We start from the raw sequence: 23,001 nt of genomic DNA on the forward strand, positions 1-23,001 counted from the left end.
TACATAGAATAACCTTACTTGAAAATACTGTGGCTACCCACATAAATCCATATACCTTGAAATAACTGATCTATTCATTTAATTTATCTTAATGAGGTGGCCTTGAATAAATCTTGTGTTTTGTCCTTTCAAAACAGAAGGAAAATGCAAATGAGATAGAAGTTGTAATTTTCAAAAGTGTGAAAAATGATGGCAGGTTAAAAATTCCCAAATTAATCCATGTAACAAAACTGCATTTGGACCCTCTAAATATATGAAAATAAAAAAGAACATCCTGGTCTATAAAACTGACTTGAGGCAGGCTTTGATTCTGGAAGTCTGTCTATTCTTTTTCCAAAAGCATTCCTGATTTTAAAAAGGAGGAGTAGGAGGAGGAGGAGGTGGAGGAGGAGGAGGAGCAGGAGGTAGAGAAGGAAGAGGAGGAGGGAGAAGAAGCAAGAAAATTTGTTCATGATTATGAACAAATCATGAGGTTCAGAAAAAACTGGAAATATCAGAAATGATGGAACTGGACAGGGTTCTAGCAGAAGCACAATACATTGCCCAGAAAGTGAGCCTTATTTTATTGGTTACATGTATTTAGATTCAGATATTGACTCGGCGTGAGTATTACAATTTAGTTTTAAATGTTGGCTAATTATAATGACTTTTTTGAGAAATTATGTATAAATGGGCAACAAGCAAGACAACAGAAAGGATGTCATGGTTACATGGTTACAAGATTACAAATGTGATTTGTAAAAAAATTACAAAATTCTCAAATCACTAAATTGTCTCAACTGTTTGTTCACAGATTTGAGAGTGAATGTCTTTTAGAAGGTGTTAATTAACCTATTCCACCGCTGGACAATCTTTTTGATTGTTTACCTTCTGGAGAAGAGGTTACAGATTTTACCGACCTTATTTTCATCTTCTACTCTAGGGTAAATTTACAATTTCAATATGCTTTTGGTCAGGTTAGTGAAAACTCACTTTCAAGGTTATTTCCACTTCAGGGGCGTGTGTGTATGTGTGTGTGTGTGTGTGTGTGTGTGTGTGTGTGCGTGTGTTGGAGGTGGCAAGTGGTTGGGAAGTTAAGAATGTGAGCAACTAGATCTTAACATTTCCCCCAGCTTGACCACACTCATGACAGGCTGCTGCTGCTGCTGCTGCTTCCTTCTTTCTTCTTTCTTCTTTCCTCCTTCTCCTTCTTCTTCCTCCTCCTCCTCCTCTTCCTCCTCCTCCTGCTCCTCCTCCTCCTCCTCCTGCTCCTCCTCCTCCTCCTCCTTTTTAAAATCAGGAATGCTTTTGGAGAAAGAATAGACACGCTTCCAGACCCAAAGCCTGCCTCAATTCAGTTTTATATACCAGGATGGTCTTTCTTAAGGATGATGGAGTCATCCCTTTAAAATGCAGTCATCGGCCGGGCGCGGTGGCTCAAGCCTGTAATCCCAGCACTTTGGGAGGCCGAGACGGGCGGATCACGAGGTCAGGAGATCGAGACCATCCTGGCTAACACGGTGAAACCCCGTCTGTACTAAAAAATACAAAAAGCTAGCCGGGCGAGGTGGCGGGCGTCTGTAGTCCCAGCTACTCGGGAGGCTGAGGCAGGAGAATGGCGTAAACCCGGGAGGCGGAGCTTGCAGTGAGCTGAGATCTGGCCACTGCACTCCAGCCCGGGCAACAGAGCGAGACTCCGTCTCAAAAAAATAAATAAATAAATAAATAAAAATAAAATAAAATAAAATAAAATGCAGTCATCAAGGAAGATAGTATCCCTATCTCCTAGTCTCTTGCTGGGGAGAGAGGAATTTCAGTGGATTCCTTCCTCCCTGTCATGTCATGAAGACAATGACAAACGTATTTGGAGTGGGAGAGAAGGAAGAGGATTTGCTTAGGCATTGAATTTAAGTATTAAAGTCTTCATTCTTCCCTCCTTCTCTTCCCTTAGCCAATTATGTCTACTTATTCCCCTGTGAGGTAACCTATCCTTTCTTTTGTGATAATCATCCCCTGAATTTTCATAGTTATTAGAATCACACTATAGTTTTTATCCACATATTTATAAAACTCATTCATATTGACATGTATAGCTCTCATTTGTTCATTTTTATTGTTTCGTATTATTCTGTTGCATTAATATACTGTACAGTAGTTACCTATTTTATTATTGATGTTTGGGTTGTTTTGAGTTTGGGCTATAAAGAATGATACCAATATAAGTATGCTTGCAAGGATGATATCAAAAATATTTAATGATGGGTAAGGCAAAGTCACATACCAATCATAACAGTTGCCAAACCCATCTGAGTGGAAGCTTGGACGTGTCTCCTGGTGCACATTTTCAAACATTTTTCTGATATCTGTATCTAGGAATGGAATTATTGAATTATAAGGCATTTACTTTGTAGAGGCATTTAACTTTACAAGGTGATTTTAAGCTATTTAAAAACAGGGTTATACCAATTTATGCTTATATCAGTTTATACTTACATGAGAATTATTAATACATTGCCAACATTTAAGTTCCCTAGAATATATTTTTGCCAATGTAATGTGCATATGATGTCTCATTGTAGTTTAAACTGGAATTAACCTGAAACTAATGAGGTTGGGCATCCATGCATGCTTATTAATCATTTGAATTTCTTTGTCCTCTGATTTATTTGTGTATTCTTGACAGTAGTCCTTTTAAAATTGCTTTAGATAACAAATATCTTTCTGAATTTTGTGGCTTTTCTTATCAATATTTTTATAATTTATGAGAAACAGAAGTCTTTATTTTTGTGTAGTTGCATTTATCAGATTTGCCTTTCGATTAATATTTTTCTGTCTTAAGAATGTTTTTATAACCCGAGTTTATAAAGATTTTTCTGTATTATCCTCTAAATGTTTTATAAATTTGACTTTCACATGAAGTTTTAAAATTAAATGAGATTTATTTTTGCTAATTGTGTGAGATAATATCCAGTTTTATCTTTTCAAGTAGTTAATCGACCCACACTAATCATTAAAAGTTCATGATTTTATCCAGATTTATTTTGCCTCCTCTGATATATATATATATATATATTGTGTGTTAGTCTGCTGGTCTCACTATTTTGTTCTATTATTCAATTTATCTATCCTGTGTTAGTACTATACTCTTTTAACTTTGGTACTTTTTAAAAATTATTCCTTAGGATTGTCTAGAGTGTAACTTGTCTACTTTTATGAGTCTTAATAACTATTAGAAAAATAGTTTTCAAACTTGGTCTTCCTCTTCAAGTATGCTTCAACTTTCTTGGCATTTTGTGCATCAACATAAATTTGTAATCTTCTTGTGAAATTCCACATATATTTAAAAATATGGTTGCATTGGGCTGGGCGTGGTGGCTCATACCTGTAATTCCAGCACTTTGGGAGGCCAAGGCGGGTGGATCACAAGGTCAAGAGTTCGAAACCAGCCTGACCAACATAGTGAAACCCCATCTCTACTAAAAATACAAAAATTAGCCAGGCATAGTGGTGCACACCTGTAATCCCAGCTACTCGGGAGGCTGGGGCAGGAGAATCGCTTGAACCCAGGAGATGGAGGTTGCAGTGAGCTGAGATCGCACCACTGCATTCCAGTCTGGGCGACAGGGTGAGACTCTGTCTCAGTAAAAAAGAAAGAGAAAAGAAAAACGAAAAATGTGGTTGCATTGAATACCTGCATTTGTTGCATTTTTGATTTGGGAAGAGTTGAGTATCACTACAATATTCAACTTTTTCAGTCAGTGAACATGGTATTCAGGTCTTATTTAATATATTATCTGAATAAGATTCTCTGTAGAGGTCTTTAACTTCTTTGTTAATTTATTCCTAAGGATTTGATACCTTTGATGCTAATAAAAATTATGTTTTAACAATTTCATTTGTGTATCTAGTAGAACTGACAAATTCGCTTGTATATTCTAAAGAAAATTGTTGAGTGTTTAGATTTTCTATACATAAAGACATATAATCTATAAATAATTATAATTTTCTTTTCTTTTCTACTTCTTGTTAATTTATTTGTATTTTTTTTCCATGCCTTGATACATGACTGGGATCTTTGATACAATATTAAATATAAATGATACAATAGGCATACTTGTTTTGTTTCTGGTCTCAAAAGAAAAGTCATTCACCAACAAGTTTTATACATAGATACAATTCATTAGATTTAAAGAGTACTATTCCATTCCAAGTGTGCTATAAAGTTTCCATTGCGGATGTGTTTTTAATTTCATCAAATAATATCACAGTATCTTATCATTCTTATACTTTAGTATATTAATGTGGTAGACTTCATTAATTCATTTCCCAATATTAAAATACTCTTATGTAAATAGTATAATTTAACTTGATCATGATTTTTATCATTTTTATACATTGCTGGATTGATTTTGTTCATTATTGGTTAGATATCTTGACATCCATGAAAATTTCTCATATCTGATTATGGTAACTTGGTTTTCTTTTGATTGGCATGGATTTTTTCATTTAATTAATCTTTTCAAATAATCAAATTTTGGAAGATTGTTTTCTTATAGATAATCCATGAAATTCTTCCTTCATTTCATAAATAATAAAATGAAAAATATAATACAAAAAAGTAAAAATGACAAAATTAAAAAAATTAAATTTGTTTGGAGTCGTTAGTTATACAAGAAGGAAAGATTTCAACATTTTTGCAATTATAGTTTTATCACTATCTTTTAATAGATAATTATTTTGTCTCAGTCTTCAAGATCTGTAGACTGTAGTTAGAGGCATTTTCAGCTTTTAGTACCTAGAAAATAAATAATCAAAAACCTGAACTTTGTAATCATTCATCTATCTATAACTCTTTAGACCTGGCATTATCATAAAAAAACCTCCAAGATATACTTCACCTAAGAATGCCCTTAAAAGTTTACCAGAAGTATATTACATAAAATTTGATCAATCAGTGTCAATATATTCCTAAATTTAATTATTGCAGAGAGATGAATAGATAAAAAATAAAAATTTAAAGCAACTAGTTTTTTACACTGTTTTAAGTTTACAAAATGAGAGATAACTTACTTGTTATGGCAAGACAGTATCAAAGAATGTAGTAAACATGTAAGACCCCTCAGACATGCCTTAACTGGCCAAAAAGGGTAAATCTGAACATTAATATGAATAATAGCTTCAAAGAATTATATCAAATATGTTTCAATCTTTGGTTTTATAATGACATTAAAAGTAAAAACAAAAAGGAATTCGTTATTTTTGGAGGATGGTAGGGAACTATCTATTATTTTGAAATATGGTAAATGGATAAAGGGAAATTGTCCAGCTTTCTCTGCCTTTATCCTAGATTTCTTGTACAGACTATACCATGGGGTAACCAAATATTGACTCAAAAGAAGTTTATCTTTTTCTAAACATTTCAAGAAGAAATAATGATTGATATAGAATATTATTATTTTGCAACATTTAATGAATTAATAAATATATTTTAGGGATTCAGCATCAGTGGCCACAAGCAGGACAAAGTAAGAGACCACCAGACATATGTGCCTCCCAGTACAGGAATACAAGACCAACCTGTGACAGAGAAATTGAACATGATTTGGACCAAGCATATAGAAAAAAATACCAATGTACAAGTAACGCAGAGGCAGAGAAACTTGTTAACTACACTATAGCATGCAATGAGCAAAACCCAGTTTGCAAGGAATCTTACAGGTGCAAAGACCAAGTTTTTTTTTTTTTTTGTTTGTTTGTTTGTTTTTTAAGAGACTCGCTGAAAAAGAAGGAAGGGGTAGGAGAATATGTAAATTAAAAGACGCTTAGAAAAATATTAAAAATAGAACATGACAACTACACTAGTGTTTTGTGGGCTGTGTGAGTGATAAATCAAGAAATTGTTATCATTAAATCAGGATAGTGTTACATTTATAAGGGTGGGAGTGAGTTGTGATAGAGATGGGTTAAATGGAAGACTTATGAGATGGCGGGCAAAGTTCAATTTTTTGGCCTGGGTGGTGGTTATAAGAATGTCTGACATCCGATCATTTATGAAGCTATGCATTTGTTTAGTTTTGTTTTCTGTAACTCTGCTATATTTACAATACAATTTTAAAACTGGGCGAGTGAATATATTTACAATACAATTTTCAGAAAAGATGTCCTGAAAAGTTTTATCTTTATATTAAGGATGAATTTATCAAGTTGATAAACACAAGAAGTCAAAGGTGATACTTTCAATATTTATTAGTAAGGCTGAGGCAACAGCCTTTATACGGCACAATTTACATAAGTTATCAAGATACATCTTGTATACAATCACAAAACCAAGACATATTTTTACATAGAGTAAAACTCAAGATGGATTTACAAGCATTTTTTTTTTTTTTTAAATACAACTCTCATGTTATTTTCAGGTCAATTTATACAGTCCTTAGTCCAAGAATCTGCATTTGTCTATTAGATTTTCCAAAGGGATTTGGGTAAAACAAACAAAAAAACACATTAGCAAATCACCAACATGGCATGCAACATATAGTCAGAAACAAGACATATCTTCAAGTACTTTAGTTTTTATTTCAAAATCAGTTTTATTAAGGTGTTTATGTTTTCAGACAAGAAAATTTTTTCTTAAACCTCATACGTGTTGTTAGGATATTAGCACACACATTAATCAGTAGTGGGAGCACCTGAGCACGTCACCTAACAAATATACGGACACAGTCAAACAATAATCATATTCACATGCTGAATGCCAAATGAAATGAACATTTCAACTTGGTCTACTTTACCAAATGTATACTTATGTACAAGGTAATGAATTAAGAAAATGCTCTTAATCTGCCTATCAGATAAAGAATTTGATTAAATAATTTTGGCTTAATGGATACCTTTACTAATAGAACATGAAACATACAGAAAACAGCACTGTATCATATTCACTGAGAATATTTGTTTCACTCATTCATTATTGTATTACACCCAAGGTAAGTAATTATTAAATAAATAGCTCATAATTATTCATTGAGTCTTCTTTCACTTTCATTTCAAGCTCAAAAAGAGGGAAGGAAGATCACTTCTGCCACACATAACACATATATAGCTGTAGTTGGCTGATTTTGGAATATTTGACATTGTAGCAATGAAAATAAGTTTTTAAAAATATTGTTATGATTTAAATAATAAAGTAAAAAAATACTATAAACATCTTTATGATATTTTGATGAAATGAAGCATTGATCAAATAATTTCTAATAAATTGGGCACAATATAATATATAATTTTATTTTACTTCACATCACCACCACCGCTAATATCACTACTGCTACCACCACTATCATTACAGTCGTTCCTATAATAAGAATCAATATCAGCTGGTTACCAGCTATAATATTCCCACAATATGACGATTTAAATGTGTGTGATCCACAAAATTAATTCCACTGGTATGCTGAAAATATGCATTTAATTAGTGTAATTTGTTAAAATATGGGCAATATTAAGGAATAAAGACAATTGATGCCCCTTAGTCTTGATATTTTAAACTGAAATATAAATAAAGAGTTCAGAGTCACCAAAAATCTCCTTAGTCTTAAGTAAAAACAGGGAAAACACCAACTTCTTGCTACTAGGGTTATTTGTGTCTGTAATGACTATTCTATATTCCCTGTCTTTTGTAAAAATTCACTCTGTGCTTTTGTTTCTACAGCTGAAAGTTCCCTTAGGACCAATTTTTAAACCAAGAAGCAACATCAGTCTCTGAGGACTCAATGAAATTGTGGGAAAAATTGAGATGCTCTTCAAGGTAAAAGTGCTGTAATTGGAGTAATTACGTATTATATAGAGATTACAAACTCTGTCAGTATTAGAATAAAAAAAAGTTAATTCCAATAAAATGAAATAAACTAAAGAGTGAAAAACCATGTACTGTGATATGTACAAAAAAGTAAAAAACACCAAGAGCCCTATTTGCAATAAAAAAGAAACAGTTTTGTTGTAAGAAGGGTAATCGACATCATTCAGAAGAAACGCATTCATATAAGGATCAGTGTTGCATAGAATAATTCCAGTACAACCTAGAAGTTTGGTCAGCTTCAAACTTGGCACACTGGCAGGATCTTATGCTCTCTGAAGGGGAATGCTGGTGCACAAAAAGAAGCCCTGTTGTCAGCTCTGCTGATTGACCTAGCCCCATCACTAGTTCCTTGGAACGGAGGGGCTTCTATAATGGAAGGACTCCTACTCTTTCAGGTTAAATAGCTACCAAAGAGATAATCTTTGTTTTGGTGATCCCTCCATTTATATTATTCTAAAAGAAATTGCAAGTGGGATGAAGAAAACTAACTGGTCATACAAACTGTCATGCATACCTCTGGATATGAGTGGCTGCAAAAGAGGATCAGAGATGAGTCAGGGTTTTCTTTTAAGGGCAAATATCAGAGCCTTTTTATGTCAGAAGGAGATCTTCTTGGACCTTTTCTTCCCCAATTATGAGTGATGATTATAGGCTTCTTCAAGTGCTAGTTTCTGCTGGAAATATCCATGGCAACCATCAGCAGATCTAATAGTTTCTAAAAATAAAATACTAGCAATATAATGTTTTTGATGATTCCACTCTCCCATGCTCATTTTAGAGCAATGTCAATGGTAAATGACATTGTATTGTCAGTGGAGGGGAATTAAAAAATAGAGGGAAGAAAAGTTATGGTTATTTTTCTCAGTTTGGGGAAGAGTGAATTTATATTCTGAAGTTATATATATATGTTTATATATATATATATATATATATATATATATATATATATAACTCATTTCTTTAAAAATGAGAAAATTCAATATCCAACCAATATCTAGAGATGGGTTTCTCTAATCCCACTAACGCTTCACCATTAAATAAAGCAGAAAGTTTTAAGCTCAGAATGCTCTGAGAAGCAATTTGATTTATTTATTTTGGGTAGAATGTAGGAATTGGATAAGACCAGCACTATTCCTTTAATTGAGGATAACAAAATTTGCAAATCTTTTTCATGTAATTCTTCACCTTTATTCAGGTTAAAGTTTATATTTTAAATAAAAAATAAGTTTTGCAGCTAATTTACTGCTTTTATCCATGTCAATCCTTGCCATTGGTTTAGATGATGTTTTTCACATATAAAATTTGAGAATTAAAAAGCTATGTAATAATTATTCCTCACTTCTGTATATAAAACTATATTTGGAAATGTGCTTTCATCTCTCATGGATCATTGATTTATCATCACAACATCTCATTTGGAAGGTTAAGGATATATAATTATTTTTATCCTACAGATAAGAAAACTGGGGTAAAGCGAGTTTAAGTGACATGTGCAAGGTGACATAGTCAGTGGCAGAACTAAGACCAGAAGACAGGCTTTTATTCCCTGCTGAGTGTGTTTTCCACAACTTTGACATTACTTCCTTAATTAATAATGCTAATAGAGAAGAGGGTGCTTGATTTTAAGACTTGGACATTAGTTGTTTTATTCATTATTATTAAAATAGCTCAAAGTATATTTTAATCTCAGGTAAATGTTGACTTTTCACATATTTTCCCAACATTGATGAACTTGATCACTGTGATATTGTCACTAAAGTAAGAAAATAGAGCACTAGAGAGAACTCATTTAGTGTCATGTTTTCATGATACAATCAGTAAATGAATTAACTCATTGAGAAAAAAAAGGGTAAAATATTATGAAATGAGGAAATGATATCCATTTAATTAATCAGTATCACAAGATTAATATAGTTTGTTTGCCAGAGAAAGAATTTTCCTTCTCTGTCAATGCATCACGCAAGAGAAAGGAAATGTGCAGGATAATACATTTATTTGCAGTTTTACAAAGAGTAAGTTATCATGCTTCCTAGAACATATCAGTTTACTCTAGGTCCTTTGGTACATAGATTGAAGATGTCTTGGCTTAATGGTAAATTATGAAGATTTTGATGGTTTCAACCAAAATTCCAATATTTTATGGGACAACATTCTTCTTTGTTAGCCAGTCACAGTTTTATTTCTAGATAAATTCAATTTTATTTTTACCTAGTATTATCTTCACTCTACATTATTTCAAGTTACACTGAAACAAATGTGCTTTTACCACATGGATTCCAAAGTCAGTGTTGTATACCCTTGTAACATTTAGACAGAGAGAAAACTGGTAAGATATGGCCTAAAAGGCGTAATTTGTACATCTCCTGTTCCATTTTCCCTAAGAACATAGCCACCTCACTTCCAGTCCTGGACACATATTGTAGGTATATCTTATGTCCGAATCTGAAAGCATCTGGTTGTCTGAATAGAAGATGATGAAGGAAGATTTTTGAAGTTTTGAAAACTAGATTTGTCACATCAGTTCTTTCCTTTCAACCAAGGCTTCTTTGCATAAAGAATTGCCTTTGTGCTATATGGAAACCACATTAATCTTTGAGCCTCTGTCTTAAGCTATAGCTCAACTCTGCTCAAAGATTTTTGCCTTAAGTAATCAAAATTTGTTTCACAGTTTCTCTTCACAGCCATGGGAAATTCAAGGTCTCAGAACTCCATTCCTTTTTATTTTCAATATATGAACTTTTTCAATTGAATATCTTTGTGTGATACACAACAATAAATGTACAAGGTGTTAAGCATGTTTTTGCCTGTTGTTCCCATTCTTACGTTTGCCTCTCAAAACTTAGCTTAGTTTCCAACTGTAGTCTTGATGTGAGGCTATTTAGAGCAGTTTCTATACCCTGAGAAGACATGTTTCTTCAATGCGTTTGAGTAGGACTGACCAAAAGTTTGTGCCAATTGACTATTCTTTTTCTGAGATCCACTTTGTCAAGCCAGATACAGGCTTCACCAATCAAGGTCTTTTTCATAAACTTCCCTCCATTGGAGAAAAGTAAAATCTAGAAAAAATAGTCAAAAATAAACATATTTAATTTATATACATACATATGTGTACAGTTTTCAACCTCTTTTAAGAACACTTAATCATCAAAAAAAAAAATAGCACAAAAGAGGGTGACGCTGAGTAGAAGTAGCAGATATACTTGCAGGAGAACTAATAATCAAGGTGTTCTCAAAAGATTTGCATGTAATATAAATTAATTCACATCAACATTTGTATTATTCTGCAAAGGAAAAGACACATTCTGAAGAAAACGAGAATACTAGGTAAGAAATGTATAACCAGCTAATTCTAAGTTTATGCTTAAATTGATGGAAAGTTTCACAAAATAACTTTGCCAAATAATTTTTTACTAGTTTACACAAAGCCAAATCAAATAAAAGATTATCTGAATTTTGAATAAATAAATATAACTTCACAGGGCATTGTTTTTATTTAATATTAAATTTTCTGATGATTTTACTACAGTATGTACTTCCAAACTATTTTTTGAAGTCATATGCAGAACTTATCACAAGGGTCTCAAACTAAAGAATTTTTTTTTTTTTTCATTTTAAAGATGAGTTGAAGGAAAGGTAGAGAGCATTCGGTGGAGCTAAGCATTAATCCTTGTAATTGTATTCCTTTTTCTCTTCAGAATCTCCTTTGGTTATATAATTTACCCTTATTCCTGGCTAAAACTTAACTTTTATGCTTCTGACTTCAAAATTTGTACTTCTAGATATGACTGTCTCTTCTGATTTCTGATTCAGGGATTTCAAATGACATTGTTTATTTTCACTTGAATCTCTGCCTTCTTATCAAATTCATTACAGAAAAACTTTTGATCTTTCTCTATTCCAAATCCCCTGACTACGTAATCTCTGTGAAATAATACATTTGTTGACACAGACTTCAGAGTGTCATTTTTTCTTTATTCCTTTCTAGTCTAATATCAGTTAATCTTCTCAATACATTTTTGCTTTGTAATATCTTTTATCTTTGTCTCTAATTCAAACTTTTAATTTCCTGTACCATGGTCTCTTCCTACATTTTTTTCTCTTTTCTCATTCCCCCATTTCTACTTTCATTCCTTGTCTCTATATCTCCTGAAGACCTACTATGTGCAAAGCATTGTGTAGGCTGTAGGCAATGAAAATTAGGCCTTGCTCTAGAGAAACTGATAGCATAGAAACAGTGACAGATAAGTACAGATATTGTTGTTACAAGACAGACTGGAATTGGTAGCCTAATAATAGAAGCAAAATGTTTTGTGAATACAGTATGATGAATTATACCCAGGGTCATCAGTAAGGAGAGATGAAAGATGTGGAGTATTGTGATAGATGGTGGGAGTTGGAAAAGGGAGTTTTGAAGGGCGGAAAAATATGAGCAAAGGATTGGAGGCTTAACATGACTTGAAGAGAGTCTGTTGTGACTGGAGAATTGAGTGGAAAAGTATCCAAGGAGCTGAGACTAAGTCAATCCAATTAAAACTCACTTTGGAGGACTCTGAATGATTCAAGATAATGATTCAAGATAATTGAAGACCTTTAATGTAAACTAACAAGTTTAATGTAAACTAACTAGGGTTTTAAAAGGTAACTCTGGCAGTGCTGTGATGAAATGAACTAAAGGGATAAGACATAAATTACAATTGGCCAGGTAAACAGATGAAATGATTTGAATAACAAAGATGGGGACCCAAAAAGGTTTAGTGGCAGTGAGCATGGAAATAAGAGGAATCTATGTAAAATAAACTCTGCAGACAGAGTAGAAAAGGCTTGGCAGCTGATTGGATGAGGTGAATGGGCTGTGGAATTCTAAAAGACTCCTGGGGAGATACTGCTAAAAAATAATTAACTTCTCAAATGTCATATAGTGTATGATCAGTATATAAATATTGGATAATGGAATAAAAATAAATACAACATGAATGAGAAGTTTTACATATCAACTACATAATACAGAGTTACCTGAAGAGAATGTCCTGCAGGACTTAGACTGAATCGAAAAGTTTCATTGAATGAAGGCTCTCGATCATGTCTGCATACTCTTGTTTTTTTCTTGATCACCTTTTTTTGGGTAGAAATATTCATCACATATATTTTCACATATAAATCTGAAAATAAGAATTCAGCCTATTAAATTCCATCAATCATATAAATTTCTATTGAAAGAATTATAACTGTATACTGAGAGTTCTTCCTACATTTTGTACAAAGCCAGCATTGTAAACAATTTGTTTCAGACAACATAAAATGATTAAAAGATATGCCTATTTATTTATTTATTTATTTATTTAATTTTGAGACAGGGTCTTACTCTGTCACCAGTCTGGAATGCAGTGGCCAGATAGCTCACTTAACCTCAAACTACTGGGCTCAAGTGATCTTTCGGCTTTAGCCTTCTACATAGTGGGGACTACAGGCAGGAGTGACCACATCTAGCTGATATATCTATTTTCTTAGCAATTTAAATTTGTCCTTCTGTTGTCAAATGAATATAACACTCTAATGTATATGTTAAAATATCTAGCTAAAAACTGAAAGAAAACAACCTGTTACATATGTTAATCAGTTCTTTTTTCTGACCTATTTGGTGTATAGTTCAAATTTTAGTTAACATTTTCCAGAATATATAAGACACATCCCTAAAAAATTCTAGATATACTGATGACTATAATAAAATTAGATACCTGGTAGATGATCAGGAGACTTAAATTTGTATGTAATATTTCTGCATTGGAGAATTTCAACTATTAGTTGTTCACCATCTGTCTTCATTTCCTTCTTCAATGCAATCTTGATTTCTCCCATTACCTGAGTTTTAGCTGGGAGAATTTAATAAAAATGTAAAGAAGTATGTAATGCCATATATGAAATGTTTAGTTCAATAATTCATTCATACATTCATTTACTGTTTATCAAGTGCTAAATACCTTATGACATCCTAAGTGCTAAAGATCTTATGACTGTATTTTATTCATCTGTGTACTTATTCACAGATGAATAAATTTATTCACAGATGAATAAAATACACAAAATTTATCACAGATTCATTTATTTAGATATGAATAAAATACAATCCCATGCCCTTAAAGCCCTTAAAGAGTGAACAATCTTATGGGCAGACTGATAAATATACAGATGCTTACACCAAAGTATGTTAAATATAATGATAGCTTAGTAACAAGGGAGGTATGGAGAAATGCATGTAGATCAATTTTACTCAACTGTAGACTTTTAGGACAAAAGAAGTAATAGATATCACTGTACCAATTCGCAAAGATGTGACTCTATCAAGAGATATGACTCTATATCAATTCATGTATTAATTCACTTATTCATTCTCCAACAAATATTTTATTTCCCATCCTACTCTGTGCTAAGCACTCTGCTAGGAAGAGCGAATATAATGATAAGCCAAAACGTGGGTGCTTATTGGTTTCATGGTTTTTCTATTAGGAAGAAAACCATTAATCAAATATTTCCATCAATAAATATGTAACTATAAAAAGAGGAAAGGTTCCGAAGTACAGAAGCATGGTTTCAACGGAGGCTAAAACAAAGTAGCAGATGTCTAGGGAGGTGCTGCTTAAGCTGAAACCAGAAGGATGAGAGTTAATTAGGTGAGACGGATTAGGAAGGACATTCCAGAGAGAAGGAACAGTGTGTTCGCAAAAGGAAACATAACATGAGAAATAAATGCCTATGAGATTGTAACATATTGTAAATTGAAGCCATGTTAAGAATTTGGTTTTTCCCTTTAGATCTATAGGAATCTATTGAAGGTCTTTAAACATGGCTGTAGATAATTTATTCTCAAACATCTCAGGAATTCTTTACACTCAAAGAAATTGAGGGTCTTCAAAGAATATGTGTTTATGTGGATAACTACCAATATTAGAAATATAAAATTTCTGATTTTTAATTAAAATTCCAAAATAGATATTTAAAAATAGTTATTAATCAAATTAAATGACAATAACTGCTTTAATGAAAATGTTTTAATGAACATAATCATATTTTCCAAAACAAAAAAATAATAGAGGTACTGTTTTATATTTTTACAATTTCATTAGTGCATGGCTTAATAGAGGACAGCTGCATTATCTTTCTTTCTCTCTCTTTCCTTTCTTTCTTTCTCCTTCCTTCCTTCTGTAGAGATAGAGTCTTGCTATGTTGCCTAGGCTGGCCTCACATGGCCTTAAGCAATCCTCCTGCTTGGCCTTCCAAAGCACTGGGATTACAGGCATGAGCCACACTGCACCTCGCCTCTTTCTTTCCTTTTAGAGATAGGTTCTCACTCTGTCTCTCAGGCTGAAGTGCAGTGGCCCGATCATGGCTCACTGCAGCCTCAGACTTCTTAAGTCAACCATTATATTTTGGTATGTGTCATAAGTGCTTTAAGAATTTTTCCTCTTTAATCACATGAATATTAGAAAGAAATGCACTGAAGGATTTAGATTTTTAAACAGTTGAACTGATTCATCGAGGATACCCTTAGTGAAACTGGCGTATTTTTCCCTGTAAGAATATGTTGGTAAATAAATAAAGTGTCTATCTACTAGCACAGTTTCTTGCCTTTGCCTTAATTGGAAATAAGTTCCTAGAACTTTCATGCACTATTACTTTGCACTACCAATATAAATGTCAACCAAATGAAAAAGGTAAATAATTTCAGTGTATTTTGAAAATAATTGTGACTTTATGAACTTAAAAAGTCTTGGGGAACCATGGAGGTCTGTGAACCACATTTTGAGAACCACTGTTATAGAGCATAGCTGAGTAATTTTTGAAAGAAATGAAATAACAAAACACTGTGAATAAAGTTGTAAAAATATTAGGCTATAGTTATTTGATCATTTTGATTTAATTTTGTAACATTTTGGGAATATAATTGATAGATGTATTCTTTTCTAGATTAAGCAACTGTTTGATTAAATTAACTTAAATTTTGTAAGTCCAGATGTACCCTTACATGTGGAAAAATATCTATAACATATCTCTCCTCACTCTCTTCCTTTGTCAAAGAACTAATACTGTAGCCCAAAAATTGACAAAATTCTCTTCTATGTGTTTTATAAACTAAAATACAAATCTTCTAGATAGAATTAAATAGTAATTCATGAGCCAATGATTACAGATAGATAGTCCACAGTAGAGAGAGGTTTACTTTCAAGAAACTCTAAGTCAAAGATTTTATATCCAGCTAAACTGTCTTTCAAGTATCAAACCTATAATTTTCAGCATGAAAGAACTCAGGGAATACTTCATAAAGTTTGACTCTCTGAGAAGTACATAAGATGCATTTTATCAAATCCAAGAGACAACTAGAGAAACTTCAGCAAAAGGACTGATGGTAATTATTCAATATAATTAATTATAGAATGAAGATTGAGCAGTACATAGGTTGGTGGAAGAATAGTATGGAAATGTTATATTTCTGACAGTATAAAGTATGAAACTAAAAATTAATAAAGAAGGGAGAGAGAAACAGGAAAGCAGAATGGGATTAATGATTTTTGTATAGGTAATAGGTAACAAAGGATGCCATTTAAAACTAACAAACCAGGTAGTCAATGGTCATGTAAGAGAAACAGGAGTTAGACATTATAAAAACTATAAATAAAAGGAAAACCTTTAGAACAATGATACAAAAATTTCTTAATTCCAAAAGAAAATTTAAAAACTCAGAGGTCAAGTGGAGAAATATCATAAATATGACATAATATATGCAATGATTATAAAATAAAACTCAGAGTTGAGATCAAGCATATCTATTATATCACTAAACATGAGTAAGTTTTAGCTAGCCTGTTTTAAAATTTTTTTCAGATTGGCTCATAAAGCAAAGCCTAGTTCTATACTATGTACAAGAAATACAACTAGTTATGTTCCAAATAGTAAAAAATACAGATATTGGCAAGTATGTCAGGCATACGGAATCAATAAGAGTGCAGAGGCTGAGATCTTATTATCAGGCAAAACAGAATTCAGGCCAAAATGCAGCAAACAAGACAAAGAAAGACACTGTATGAAACTAGGAAATTCATAAATCATAATGAAGACACAACATTTATCAATATCCATGTACCACTTATGTAAAGTTGAAACTACAAAGTAAGATGTAAGGATGTAGAGGATTTAGGGAGGAGTAAAGATGATAATAATGCAATGTTAACATTATAAGACAAGGCAAGTGAACTAAAAAACTAGATAAAATATTGAGACATTATAATCAATAAAGTAGATCTCATGGATATATATCAAACACTATACCCTGATAATAACGAATATACCTTTTCTCAGTCATCTATGGAACATATTCAAAAATTGATCATATATTGAGTTACAAAGAAGACATTAGTGAGTTCTATAAAATGAAGCTATTATCAACATTATGTGATAATACGCTCAATGGCTTTCAACTAACCAACTTTTGGGTGAATGGAAAAATACTATGAAAAATAATTATAATAAAACACTATATATCAGAATCTGTAAGAGTTAAAGAAATGATCACATGAAAATAAATAGCTTTAAACTCCTATATCATTTCAAGTAATGATTAGAAAATACACATATTCTTCTATCTGCTATCAATAAAAAATAAAAAATACAATTGGTTTAAATTCCAACTCAAAATCTAGAAAGGAACAATAAAGTAAAACAAAAATACAAGAAAGGAAATAATAAAGATGTCCACTAAAATTAATAGAGAACAGAAAAAAGATAATAAATAAAAATTCTGATACTTTGAAAAAACCCATCAACAAAATAGAAAACTTAATAGTGAATTTAGTCAGCATCACATGGCTTCTTAACATTCCTATTTAGAAATGACATGTGCTCCCTTAACTGCAACACTACTATCCTCTCAATGATTTGGTATAAAACGTCTGGTGTCATGAATATACCCTAATACTAATTGACTCACATTTTGTTTATACATTCTTGACAGATGGGAAACTACAAATCTTACCTTATATGTTTCTTTGAATTTGCCAGGACAAATTCAGTTCTGCTTCCTTAACCATTTTAAATAATCATAAACAAGCCTGTTAAAATCTCTCTTTTTTAAAAGGACCTTCACAGGAAAGTAAAGAATCTCTAAAATAAAAATGAGAAAATGAGAGATCTTAAGATCTCCCTTCTTCAATATCTAGAGAATTTGAGGGGGCGGGTAAGCAGAAAAAAAAGTAAAATGTACGAGAGTGTTAATCAGTACCAACAAAGCAAGGAATAGGCTATAATCTCTGAACAGAAAATCCAAAGAAGTGATGTCTAGGAATGAAAAGGCAGTTTCTCGTAAGGTACAAGTTAGCAGCATTCTTGAGTACAACAATATCACAAAATCTTGTCAGGAAACGAGAAATGAATTGACAAAGCCCTAAGAATTGTTACTAAATCCCCTGTCATAGGGAAGTAGATGAACAATGAGAGTAGCCAGCCCTAGAAAAAGATCAAAATAGGCCTGGCGCGGTGGCTCACGCCTGTAATCCCAGCCCTTTGGGAGACCGAGACGGGCTGATCACGAGGTCAGGAGATCCAGACCATCCTGGGTAACACAGTGAAACCCCGTCTCTACTAAAAATACAAAAAATTAGCCGGGCGTGGTGGCGGACACCTGTAGTCCCAGCTACTCGGGAGGCTGAGGCAGGAGAATGGCGTGAACCCGGGAGGCGAAGCTTGCAGTGAGCCGAGATCACGCCACTGCACTCCTGCCTGGGCGACAGAGCGAGACTCCATCTTAAAATAAATAAATAAATAAATAAATAAATAAATAAATAAATAAATAAATAAATCAAAATAAACCTTTGAGAGTGTCAGCCTTGGCTTATCACTATGAAGATGCAAGAGTTTCAGTAGAATCAGGAAAAACAGCCATGCCTCCCCATTACTGGAGTTCCAAGATGAAGTAGGAGACATATGTAAAGCTTAGTATATCTTTTCATAGGAATAACATGCACCTCAGCTTGATTGAGTGAACACTGACAGAAAACATTTAATCAAATGGTAAAAGAGGGAGCAAAAATCTAGTTAAATAAGGTGGCAAATCTGTCTATAAGGCAACTCTCACTCTTTCCTTTAAAGCCATAGAAAAGTAGATAGCTACTCCTCAATCTCTCAAACCATACCTGGGAGGGAAGGAAAAAGAAGATTCTAACATGGAAGGGAGGGAGTCAAGGAAAATTCTCTCTTGTTATTTGGAGTCAATAGTAGTTGTGAATAGAATTGATCACACTAATGATCATGATGAAATAGAATAGCAAGACAAATTTTATCTGGGAGAAATTCACTTTTATAGGTCATAGTCTTCTGTTACAGACCTAAAATCTCAGCACACCGCATATGTGAAATTTGTTGTTTTTCACCTTCTCACTTGGGGAGAAAAGTGGAATTAAAAACTTGCTAATTGAAGTTCTCAAGTCATCACATTTCTTGTTTCTTTCTTGGAACGCTTAACTTCACAGGCCTCAGTGTGATTCTTGTGAAATTTTTTTTATAAGTTTCTCTCTGTTCAAAGATTGAACCAACTTGTTCTTTGCTACTAAAGGAAAAAAGGACGTGCTTACTGAGGTTGTCTCAAAGTAGGTGGTTGCATTAATTGTGGGTCCATTGCTATCTCTTATATCTGACATTTTATAGGTGTGTTATGTTTTTGTCTTTTGAAGCAAATACATAGATGGAGGCAAAATCCTCCATGTTTGCAGGCTGGGCGGCAGCTCCAGATCTGCTTGAGCCTTTGAACAAAACAAGCAAACAAACAAACAAAAAAAAATCCCTCCCACACATAGAGGACATGTGATGATGTTTTATAATATGGTTTGGATACAGAGTGAAATGGCATTAGAAAATGCTTTGACCAGCCTTCTGGTCTCCTGGTGTCCTGAAACTTATGCTTCTTTGGTTGTATTAAAATAATAAAAATTAATCCTACTCTAGAGAAGGTATTTATCCTATAATGTGGCACAAATCTACAACTTAAGAACAGAGAGAAGGAGAAGAGGAAGGGATGGAGGATGTAGAAGTCATGGTTAAAAAGTCATGGTTAAAAATGAGATCACAATACATGAGATGAAAATGGAGATGCCCGATCTAAGGACACTAATAATCACATTTTAAAACTATTAATGAAGTACAAACATCATGGAACAAAATAAGATAAGATAGAAATTAAGATTATTGACATAGAGGAAAGAAAGAAGATAATATAGAGAACATAGAGAATAAAGGTAGAGAACAAAGATTGAGGTATAGAGAAGAAAACAATCATACGGTTAATGGTTTCTCAGAAAAAGTAAGTTCAACAGAATAGAAAATAATATCTATTTAAAAATATCAAATTATTTCTCCAAAATAACAGAAGAATAAATCTGTGAACCAAAACAGCATCCTATATTCCTGGATATATTGATGAGTTGATACACTGATATATCCCATTTAATATTATACTTCAAGAATATAGGAATCATTCTTAAAAGGATTCAGGAGAAAAAGAAATAAGCTCTCTGAAAGATATATTGATGTATAAAAGAAAGTCATTCTGAAATATATAAGACTATGGCATAGGATACAGCAATGACTGAGTGAAAGAAAGAAGGAAAGAAAGGAAAAAAGGAGGGAGGCGGGAAGGGAGAAAGAGACAGGGAGGGAGGAAGGACTTGAAGATGAAATCCAGACAATTAATAAAATAATGAAAAAAGAAAGTGGAAGAGAACTAACTTACTCACATTTTAAAACAGGGAATCAATTGATAAAATTTAAAATTAAAATATAGTATTAGGCTGGGCACGGTGACTCACACCTGTAATCCCAGCACTTTGGGAGGCACAAGTGGATGGATCATTTGAGGACAGGAGTTCGAGACCAGCCTGGCCAACATAGCAAAAACCTGTCTTTACTAAAAATACAAAAATTAGCCAGGCACCGTGGCACGAGCCTGTAATCCCAGCTCCTCGGGAAGCTGAGTCACGAGAATCGCTTGAACCTGGGAGGCAGAGGTTTTAGTGAGCCAGGATCGTGCCACTGCACTCAGGCCAGGGTGACAGAGTAAGACTCTGTTGCCAAAAAAAAAAAAAAAAAAAAGTATTAAAATGTATAATTATTCAACCTCAATATTTTAAATTTTGTCTCTTAAACTTAGTGAAAATTTTAAATAAAGTAATATGGCTAAAATATTTATTGAAATTAACTCATTCATTTGTTCTTTCCTTAAAATATTTTATAAATTTAAAATATCATTTTTTGATGATGAACATGAATAATTTAATTCTACACTAACAAAATTGATTACTGCTTTCTCCTTAGCTGAAGTGTTTCTACTAATGTAATTGTCAAATTGGCTTATTTTTATCTTCCAGAGCATTTCTTAAATCACTTTCTGGTGCTTTATTCTCAATATATACAATGGCCTTCTCACTTTTGAATTTTCTCAGATAGAAAGTTTCTATATATTTTATCTTTGAAAAATATGTGTATGTGGTCTCTATATGCATACATTTGTACACATACCTCTCTCTCTAGCTATCTAATTTGTATTTATAGAGAAATATATTTTAGGATAACATTACGATGAACAGAATACAATCTCATCATTTCATAAAAAGACATAGGTTGGTATAATTTCTATTTTACACATGAGTAAAAAGTGATTTGGGTATTTTAAGTAACTTGCCAAGTTGTTAAATGGCCCAGGCTGAATTTTAATCTAGGTCTTCTGATTTTAAGTCTAAGGCTCCATTCTCTCATGGCCACCTTAGATTTTCCGTGAATAAGATTGTGAAAACACTGACTTCATGGGAATATTCTCTTTAAAACATTTTTGTAACACAGTATCAGAATAAAATAGTTTATAGAGGCTATTTTGCTCTTTGATTTTAGCCACATACTGGACTTTAGAAAGAGGAGATGGCATAGTAAGCAACTCTTTAAATTGTTTAAACAATGGAAGATGCCTTCCAGAAGTTATTGTCTACATAGGCACATTAGGTCAATTATGAAAATTGTTTAGATTAAACAATAAACACAGCAATACTATTTTTGAAATATTCATCATTATGTGAAATTGCTAAAACATGAAAAGTGAATATTAATTGAGAAGATATTTATTTTTTGTTACATTATTGGTATCTGTAACACTTAACTGGGCATAGTATAAAGTGAGTTTACTATCTCTCAGAATTCTAAGAATTCTATTGCAACCTCCGCAGCTTTTACCAGTGCAAGACTGTTTTAGGCAACAGTCTCTCTAGAGGCAAGTTTTAAGTACCTGGAAATGAATACAATGTGGAAGAGAAAAGGAAAGAATGGTGCCTTGTAAAAGAAAAGTCTGTGTAAGAAAAAAAGCAAAGAGTGAATAAAATTCTCATCCCATTACACTGCATTTGTGAATTTTCACTAATAAATACCACACAGCAATGAGATAGGTCACTGGTGTTAACTAATGAAGTCTGAATTGATGTCTGATAAGATGGATTTTTAGCCGTGACAGTCTATCACCTCATAATTTGTTACTTAGCTCCCATCACTTATTCCAAATCTATAAAAAGTCTAATGAAGAATTAAGATGGGTTTTAAAAACCAGGAATTCTGACTTCTAGCCCTGTGAGATGGCAGGCAAGTCATTAAATCTTCTGCTCTAAATAATTGTGTTGATTTACTTAGTTTTCAAACCCAGTCATTATGGAAAGTCTTATTAATGCCCAAATACCTGTTAATAGCCAAAGTAGTGATGTATATTCTCTCATGTGCAATTTGATTTTCCTTCCTTTTATGGTTTCTATTGTACCAGTTTCAAGCCTAGGTAATGAAAGTGATGATCAAATGCCAAAATTACAAAGGTAAACTGTTAGAACAAACCCTGAAATGATAATTACTCAATGAGCATTAATTCTTTTTATTTCTCCATATTCCCTTATTCTTTTTTAGAAAATTAGATTTTCAGTTGACAAATAATAATTCTAGATATTCATGGAGTACAATGTGATGTTTGATATGTGTTTACCATCTGGAATGTTTAAATCATGCTAAGAAATAAACCCATCATCTCACACAATTGTCTTTTTTCTTACAAAATTTTTGATGCAATGGAAGACCATTAGAAACACTTGACAATTTATGCC

At 32.7% G+C, this 23,001-nt stretch overlaps 1 protein-coding gene across 1 annotated transcript in view; it reads right to left on the reverse strand.

Moving 5' to 3' along the window:
* Positions 1–10,749: 10,749 nt before the first annotated feature.
* The window catches only part of PCLO (piccolo presynaptic cytomatrix protein), a 404,629-nt gene continuing 392,377 nt past the window's right edge, over positions 10,750–23,001 (reverse strand). Inside the window, 3 exon segments of the mRNA XM_030932711.1 lie at positions 10,750–10,890; positions 12,848–12,993; positions 13,570–13,704. Coding sequence (XP_030788571.1) covers positions 10,750–10,890; positions 12,848–12,993; positions 13,570–13,704 — 422 coding nt within the window.

The sequence above is a fragment of the Rhinopithecus roxellana genome, chromosome 6, assembly GCF_007565055.1.
Source record: "Rhinopithecus roxellana isolate Shanxi Qingling chromosome 6, ASM756505v1, whole genome shotgun sequence".
In the NCBI taxonomy this organism is placed as follows: Eukaryota; Metazoa; Chordata; class Mammalia; order Primates; family Cercopithecidae; genus Rhinopithecus; species Rhinopithecus roxellana.